The following is a 9,650-nucleotide window of genomic DNA, read 5'->3' as shown; positions in this document are numbered from 1 at the left end:
TGTTTGCTGTTTGTCGTAGATTGCTAAGCCTTATAAAATTTTGCACGTGGAGGATGTGAAACAAGATCATTGTTTAAGGTTTTATATATACATTTGAAATAACCAAAAATTCATAAATTAAAATATTGATACTATAGAATTTCACTATGATTTATTAAGCTTAGTAATAAAGCTGTATTTGTGTCTAAAAAAGATGAAATTTCCAGCAGATTAAAGACTTATTGTACCAGCTTGAAGATTTGATTCGAAAGAACATGATGATGTCGTAATACTTGAAAATGGCTGAGAAAGCCACTAAGGGGAGATTATGAGCTTTCAATTGGTTGTTAACAATTTGCTTGTTACATCTAACTCTAGATCTATTATGCTGTAAGTGATGAGTTCCTAACAGAACTCTTAACAGTTACTATTAGTTTAATTCCAGATCTTTAGTATCATATTGACAGCCTTTTAGTAACAACCTATGTGTTAAAAATTCAGTACAATGATAACAGTTTCTCCTTGCAAGAATTTGCTTGTGACATAAAGGATATCTAAACATATTATAAACGTTATGAATTCAACATGTGTACAAAACCATATTCAGTACCTGTGTTAACATGGCTGTACTCTGATCTTCTCTGTAAGCTTTGTTTATGACTGTTCTCAGTTCTTTTGATGGAAGAGGTCTAAAATAATGGAATTCGAAAGATTAAAAGTCAAAATTATATAATAATATAGATAATGATTTTGAGAATAAACTGGGTTACACACTAACTTAATTATGTTATTATCAAATACAAGTGATTTTCTAACTGGAAGACTATCTGAAAAAATCGATAATTAATATATCCAATCATAAATTTTAATTTTCTTAATTAATAAAGCAGCTACTTTGCACTGACAGGGATACTTCTCTTAGAAGTTTAATTATGGATTGTACACTTGGTTAAAATCACAATTTCTGGAATTTTCATGGACTTTCCACACTAAAATCATCTATTTTCTAGGACCTAAAGAAGTACTAACAGTCTTAGTGCGTGATTTACGACAAACACGAGTATTTATTTCCTCAAACTCACTAAAATTACTTCACAATTAAAATGAAGTACATGCACACAATAACATACAACTGTTTTAAGTTCACATTAAGAATACTAGACCTAATGAACATACAAAATATTCGTTTCTCATTTCAAAATTAGGGAAGGCTAGTGCAGATAGCCCTGGAGTACCTTTGCATAAAATTCACACAAACAATCAACCTCTGTTATGTATGTTGTATCCTGGTTCCTAATGAGTTGTGATATTAAATGAAATGTCTACTTGCCACTGGATATAGCAGATATAGTGTAGGTGACACATTATTACATTATTTTGTACTTTCACTCATAAATTCTTATAATTTCATATATAGAGCATGGAGTTAGTCAACACCACCAACAGTTAACTTTTGGGCTACTCTAATCGAATAGCATGATTTGACCACTACCCTTATAATGCACCTATGGCCTAAAGTGTGGATTGTGATTTTTTTTTGGTGGAAACCTCGGATCTACAGTCAACTAAAGTAGTGGTTGAGATGCTATATAAAATCATCAATTACTCAAAGAACAACATTGAATAATAAAACACTAAAATTAACACTTCATTCAGTGTAAAAGCATGAAATTTGATAATGTAAATGCAGTAATTATTAAGCAATTAAAACAGGAGTTCCGTAAGGTAAACATGACAAAATATTTCTCCACTCGGTCTTACCTACTTTATTATTTATTTAAAGTCATCTCATCTTGGCTCGTACCTTATAATATATATATAAACACACGCGCATATATATATATATATGTAATTAGATTACTCCTGTAACATTTCATGCTTCTAAATGAAAAGTAAAATAGAGTGAAAAAAGAACAGAATTTATGATGCTGAATGAAGTGTACTGCTCATTGATTTATAGCTGCATGTTAAATAGTTTTCCTACATCTCCAATCCAAAATAGTCTCAGCTTTACACAAGTAATTATTTTCTCTTATATACTCAATACTATAATTTGTTTATTATTGTTTAATATTATTTTAGTTGTTTCTACACAATAAAAATGGCTAAAACTGAAAGTACATTATTGATGTAATGCAGCTTGGCAACACTGGAGTCACATTAGTCCAAGCTGAAAGTGATATTATGAATAATACATTTTTGTTAACTTCACAATACTAGTTTGACCTAATGTCAATAATGAAACAGTACTATTTCCCACAGCTAATCACTTAGGTGTACCTGATTACTTGTATCAACTGCTTACCTGAAGAATTCAAAACTTCCTGGCACACACACACACACACACCAAATCCTTAAATTCCTAAAATTAAGTTACATTACTCTAAAGCAGATGTTTCAGGTTTTAACAATATCATGGTAAACTACATGCACAGCAGCAAAATATGGTCCACCAGTATCTATTCTAATGTGAACTTTATTCACATGGATGACCAGTAAGCTAATGAACAAGTAAGATAAATTAGTTATATTCTAAAACATACATTATTAGACACTCACACAATCACTATCTCAATGCAGAAGTTCAGGAAGTAAATGACAATTTAATTATTTAAGGTTGAGAAAATAACTACACAACTTCCTTGTGAACTTTACTTGCTGTTATGATAAGTAAGTTAACTGATGGATTGTGAGAAAGAGAAGTTAAAACAATGAACCAAAATATAAATGTTTTTTTATTTTTTACAGACGCTTGAAGATTTCTGGATAAGAATGTTTTGATGCAGACATTTTATTTCTCCAGGAATCTTGACAAAGCTATCTTCTTCAAGGACTTTCCAGGACCAGTAGAAACCATATTTAACATATGTTCACCATATACAAAATGTTTTCTTTAACTGTTTCTGTTAATTGAATATTTATACATGAGAGAAACAGGACATGTGAAAATAAATTCATTATCTCTAAATAATATTGAGTAAAAAATGATTTTACTTTACCTAGTAATGGTATATTCACTGAATGGTGGCATCCCAACTGTAAACTGTTTCTGTCTTACTAGCAAATCAGTGACAGCCTGGTAAGAATAAATAATATCAAAATAATGCATTACAAAATGGAATTAGTAAAAAGTTTAAATAAATGTTTTTAAACTAGTAGAAACTATTCTAGCAAAATTTCACCATATTCAATTAAAAAACAACAAATTCTAAAAAAATGATGCTTATAACCTTATTACCTTTGGAAGATCTTCTACTCTCTTGCCTAACATTCCAGCAATATGTCTAACAAGAGCCCATTTCTTTTCATGACAAGCCTGTCAAAATGTAGAATGTAATAGTCAGGTTAGCATTTTATAATAAAACTCTCAAACCACAGACCCTTGAAACTAAATATAACATTCAAAAGTTTACAGTAAAAATATTATTAGCACATATATAATACACAGCACAGATCACAGTACACATATTAACATTACAAACTAATAATTGCATCACAGAAAATCACAGTACATGTCATAGCATTAAGAATAACAGTAAAAACAAATATTTAAGAATGTTAACACAGCACAAAAGATTGAAGTAAACATATTATTTTTATAGAACAGTAACATGGTAAAAAATGCCATTGTTACATCCAGAAGAGAAAATATCCATGAAAAAATAATATTACATAACTACTGAGGTTTAATATGTTACATTAAAGTAATTTTGGAGCTTCACTATTGCTATAGTCCATTTTGTCATGTCCAATCATGTTCTATCTGATGACTATATATATCTTTACAAAAATAGACTTGCAGCACAATTTCCATTACAGAAGGCTCCATCATAAGATTGTCACACCTAAAGCACACCACTTCTCCCTGCTTGCTTTCCATAAGCCACCTAGAGTAAATGAATGATGGTTTCTACTAGCAACTTGAATAGTCTGATTGCACAGAAATTCTTAGACATTTAGTATAGTAACTTAACTGGTATGCCTTGATATGGTATAGCATGAATACCTGTTTCATTTTCCAACTGCCTGAGGTATGGAACAACTGAATGGCAGGTATTACTTGAAGCCTTTTCCTAGTGAACCCATACCATGTTGGTGTATTTTTTAGATGGAGATACTTCTTGATTATGTTGCATACTGTTGTTTTTGAACACATGGACAGCTTATTCCATTGACAAAGAGGTCATGTGGCCTCTTTGTTCCATACTGTATATATATATTCATGTGTCTATGTAAACTACTTGTACCTGATGATGATATTAGTATGTTGAAAGATTGTACACTCATAATAAAGTTTCTTGCACTCCCCATTTAAGCCATCTCCAAAATTTTATTTTCTAGAGAGTGGGTTCCTCTTTATCAAATTTCAAGTTTTATTTTGTTAATAATTATACTGTGTTTGGTCATATTTATATTAGGTTTTATTGGCCTAAATAAATTCTTGAATGGCAAAGAAAATCAGATAATAATCAAACACAATTTAAAAAAGTTATATATATATTAATATATAATGGGTTTAAAACTTATTACATATATTAAAACAAAAGTTTGTTACTAACAATTGAAACAAGTTTGGTTTCTTATGATTTTATGATAAAAAAAGTTATTTTTTATTGTACACCAGTGATCAAAAACACAGTTCAGGGTTTCACAAATAAAAACAAAGACAAAATTTAGTTTTATAAAATAAAAACTTTATATATACTAAGGTCTTACAATAATGTAGGATGACATAAAAATGAGTAATCAGTAATTAAAATCTACAATAAAGGTTAGCATTCTTTAATGTTTAATAAACATTTCATAATGAAATGTTATTCAATTTTTAAAGCTGTGTATTTATAAAAAAGATCACTTTAAAAAACAAGATATTTTATTTCTTGAAGTTACATAGTATGTATGAATGGTTTCTGAAGTTTATAATTATTTCATCCAGTAGCTGTTTTTTTGCAGTGTAATAAAACAAATCATACTAACAGGTGCATGTAGGAGAAATGAAACATACTCAAAACCATGTATGTAGAATATATAATGTTTTTCACAGAAAATAACATATCAGATTTCAAACCTTTTCATAAAGATCCTTCAAAAGATCCTTGACAGTTACATGGTCATTAGGATGACCAAGACCGGTGTCACAGTTTAGACCCCTGAAATAAATTTTAAAATTTCTTCACATTACTTTTTAATGCTTCAGCAAATGGAAATAAATAATGCACACTCTCTGCCAAGACAAAAATATTTAAATAACTTTGTCAAAGTTTAAAACTTAAATATTTATCAGTGAAAAAAAGAGCAAAACAACAAGCAGAACTAAAACTTTCGGTCTGATAGTTAAAACATAAATTCTCCCAAACCAGGCACACCATTATATTAAGACTTTCTATGTTACAGGTAAAAGCAAGACATACCACTAGCCCAAACCATTCTAAGTGATAGGTAAAGCAAAAAGAAGCATTAGGAAGAGCTTTCCAACTTACAGTTAAAAATATTGATTATTGGTTGAAATTAAAACTTTTTAATATAGAACATTTCTCTCAGATATAGCTTAAACAAGAAAGCTAAAATTTTATAGGTTATAAAATATCTTCAGAATAAAGTTTCTAGATTATATTTGTTTTATAGTTACGCTGTAGGGTAAAAAACTGGAAGTTATAATTTTCCTATACTGAAAATGTATTTCCAATAGGTACTCCCCTTCACTAATGCCAAAAGCCTTCCACACACTCCTATTGGAATCACCGGCAGAACACCACTGCCCTACTCTGAACTGAATAGTTATAGCAATCTGGTGGAAGCCATCCAGCAGGATGCCTCCATGGTCAACCACCCCAGTGACTTGGAACTGGCAAATGGTAAGGACTTCCATACCCCACTGGCAGAAGGGGATGGGTGGGATGGGAGGAGTGCAATCGAGAGTCAGGAGAAACAGCTACATCTGAGACAGTGCAATGGGTGATCACAAAACCCTACTTTGAAAAGCAGACCATACCAATTTATTCAATTGAGGCACGGCAGAGATGGGCAATTATTCCCTTCTGCTTTATCCATGCTGTCCATGGGTGGTACGGTCAGGGACGAGCTTATTTATGAAGCAAATATCATGAGATTATTGACCATTTAGTGATCTTGTGAAACACCCCATCTTGAGGGTGAGTGTGCAGAGCCATGGAAATAGTGTGCAAATCAACATGGCGTACAGTGTGGATTTGTGTATATAAAGAATACCTGGTCAGGCACCACTCGCAACAGAGCGGGATCCAAGAGATGAAATTTGAAGCAAGGGCCCCTGAAAGAAAAGAAAGCATTAATAAAGACTTATCTAGTATCACAGTTGCATCAAAGTCTGAAGTATAGCCACAGGTGGTAGGTGATACCCAGAGGAAGCAGAAACCGCGACGTGATGTAAGTAATGGGAGATGAATGTCTGAGGGGTGGTTCACATGTCTGACTGCAGAATCTCCTCCAAAGGACCGACGAAGACTAGAAGCAAGGGAAAAGGTAAGGTGTCAGGTTTGAAGAATAAGCCAACTGGATTAAACGACGAACCCAATTGGTAAGGGTAAAGGGAGAAAGATCCTGAGAGGAAGAGGGTTGCAATGGAATAAAGGAACAGGAACCCTTGAAGGAAGCCGTGCAGGCAATATAACAACAAAAGGCATGCACCGGGAATAGAAGATCAGGATGAGGGTAGAGATGAGAAATAGAGGGAAGGGAAATGAGTGAAAAGGAGTTACCCATGCGAGCCGCCGAGGTCTTGGGAAGGAAGAAATGATCCGGATAAAGGAGAAGATAGGTTTGGTGGTACAGTGTAAGTGACGTTGATAGCAAACAGATCTGACCAACGATGCCCACAGGTCAAGAGGCGAAGGAAATATGCCTTAAGGGATAGGTGAAACAAAGAACCTGCAGTAATGGGAAAAATAAAAAGTATGGGATAGGGCTGCCCAAGAACCTGATATCAAGGAGACCAAAGACCCCTTCTCAAAAAGCCAGATAAATGCCAGGCGTGAAGATGGAAGATGTGAAGTTGTGTTATGGATGAGGAAGACTACCTGATGAAGAAATCGGATAGGAGTATAAACATAAAGGAACTTGTTCGACCAATCCTGGCTGAAGGCAATAATAGCCAAAGCCCGAGGATGGGGAACCGGGAACCAAGACAAAAGTAGCTGATAATTGAGGTCAGTGGGAAATGCATCGATATGAGGAATACCCCACCAACCACAAAGCCACCAAAAAACAAGGGGATGAAGTGACCACTCCATTGGGTAAACCCGGTCAGGTCAGGAAAGACGATACGGCACAAGGTTGAAAACACCTGGTATGTGACACACACGATCAAATGAATGTGATGATCGTGGGCCCAAAAGAGAAGATACAACGTTAGAAAACACAGGGATCTTGAATGGGTGCCACCTTAGTGATTGGTACGAGCCACCACTGTTGAATTGTCAGAATGGATCAAGACAAGACAATCTCTGGAAATGAAAAGAAAGTGATCCAAAGCAAGGTGAACAGCAAGGAGTTTGAGGACACTGATATGAAGAGAATGACAGACCAATGACCTGAAGCCTCCTGGTGATCGACCCACACACTCCAGCCCTCAAGGGATGCATCCATGAACAGATGTAAATCAGGCTGCAGAGGAGGAAGCAGGACATCTGCCATGGTATGAACCTTGTCCAATCCCCATCGGGGATTGTCCACAATGTAAAAAGTAAGGGTTATAGGAGCATATGAGTGATCCCAAGCAAGGTTCCATTGGTTATGGAGGTCCCATTGAAGGGATCCCATATGAGCCCAGGCTGAAGGGTCTGAGAGGAGTCATAGAAGATCACATCCCCAAAAGCGATAGAACCTCGCTTGCTGTGTCAAGTCTTGCACTGGCTTGGATAGATGCTAGCATGATAAAGGGATCCTGAGAAGAAAAAGAAATAGGCACACAGGACAAGGGAGGAAGGGTAAGAAAGGGTGTGACAAACCCCTCTGATAAAACTCGGGGAACCCAAACATCTGAGATGAAAGGACTCCATTAATGAACAATGGTTGCCAGATGAGCTCCCAAACCCATCATATAGTCACTGGAACCATTGTTGGTGTACTATGCAACATTGTGAAAAACAAAGAACAGTGGCACCATGGGAAGGAGAAACAGGCAAGGGCTGGGAATGGGAGGATCAGGAGACAGGAATTGGTGCCACGCTCAGCCCCAACTGGGACAAATGCACATCCAGATGAGAATGAGTGGATTGTTCCTCAACTCCAAAGATTCTGGGATTGTGTCAAACACGAAAGATCTCAAAAAACGTCCCGTAGATAAGGAGACAGGTCCATGACAACTTGGCATCATGACCCAAAAGGTCCCAACCACAAATAAACCACGTTTGCAGAGCCGAAGATGACAGTTAGGTGATGATGTATGCCTCATCTCCCGCAGGCTTCAGATCAGTCTGTCCTCACTTATCATAGGGTGGACTGTCTATATGTGGACCAACAATTGTTGGGTTCAGTTTTGCCTGTTTGGGTGGCAAGACCCGAATCTCCCATTTATTTTACCCATGCTAAGTATTTCTGCCTTTGTCTTACCCTGATGACTCTTTTGTGGTACCTCACCTCGACCCATCTCCTGTCTGAGGCTCTTCACAGGAACCCTGAGGGGTTTTCTTGGACGTCCTCTCACTTCTCATTTCCATGTTGGCTTACCTGGGAGGTGAAACACTCAGTGTGAACCTGAATATCAGGGGATGGGGAAAAAACTAAATAAGGCTGGGAGGCAGAATCATGTAATAAGGAAGGATGTGGGTCATAAGAAATAGGAGCAATAGACAAAACATCACATACCTGAGAAATAAAATCTGAAAAAGCCAATGAGGGACGAACAGGATCCTCAGGTAGGGTTTGGAATGTCACAGCAAACTCTTGGGGCATGGAACAAATGATCAAAATCATGCCTGCCCCTGAGATATATCCGAAGTTGTAATGTCTACTTTGAAATTCATACTTGATACCAAATAAACAAGTGAAAATTTGTGGCAATGCATGGGTAAATCAAATGCTTTTGAAAATAAAGTGAAAAAAAAAATGCTTGAAATAAGTTAAATTAAATTAAGTTAAACCACTTTAAGAAGTAATGAGCAAAAAGAAAGATGTTTGAGCACAAGCATTGCCAAATGAGAAGTGATGGTTTGGTAGTGGTGCATAAAAGAAGTCACATGCGTCACATAATAGTAGAACTCTCCTATTGGTGGAGAGATGATGCATAATGATTCGCATGAGAAATATGTTGGAATCTTTGATTCCAATAGAGGGGGTGTGGAAGACTTGTGGCATGCAAAAGTTTGCATATAGAGGGCAGTACAAAACTGGAAAAGCTAATCTTGTTTGATTTTGTTTCCAACTGTATCAACTGTTCAAAGATGTGGAATACTGCTTAAATCTTCGTTAGTAAAAAACTGAAGAAGAATATAAATTTAATAACCCAGCCAACTCATAATCATCAGATACTAGCCTTCCTTTATCATCCCTCAAGGGTCCTACCCCCATCCTAACATTCTGTTTACCCTTAATGTATTTAACAAAATCCTTACTGTTAATTTTTACATTTTCAGCCAACCTTTTCTCATACATCCTTTTTGATTTCCTAATTTCATGTTTCACCAACTTTCTTG

At 35.4% G+C, this 9,650-nt stretch overlaps 1 protein-coding gene across 1 annotated transcript in view; it reads right to left on the bottom strand.

The window, feature by feature from the left end:
- LOC106472078 (probable phosphorylase b kinase regulatory subunit alpha) overlaps window positions 1–9,650 on the bottom strand; it is a gene marked incomplete at its 5' end in the record, with an annotated part of 42,812 nt that overhangs the window by 11,746 nt on the left and 21,416 nt on the right. Inside the window, 4 exons of the mRNA XM_013932708.2 lie at window positions 590–668; window positions 2,979–3,055; window positions 3,218–3,295; window positions 5,048–5,129. Coding sequence (XP_013788162.2) covers window positions 590–668; window positions 2,979–3,055; window positions 3,218–3,295; window positions 5,048–5,129 — 316 coding nt within the window. The remainder of the gene's footprint in view (window positions 1–589; window positions 669–2,978; window positions 3,056–3,217; window positions 3,296–5,047; window positions 5,130–9,650) is intronic.

Source organism: Limulus polyphemus, unplaced genomic scaffold (assembly GCF_000517525.1).
Source record: "Limulus polyphemus unplaced genomic scaffold, Limulus_polyphemus-2.1.2 Scaffold5068, whole genome shotgun sequence".
Lineage (NCBI taxonomy): Eukaryota > Metazoa > Arthropoda > Merostomata > Xiphosura > Limulidae > Limulus > Limulus polyphemus.
Note: the sequence above shows the minus strand (reverse complement) of the source record. Positions and strands in the feature narration are given on the sequence as shown.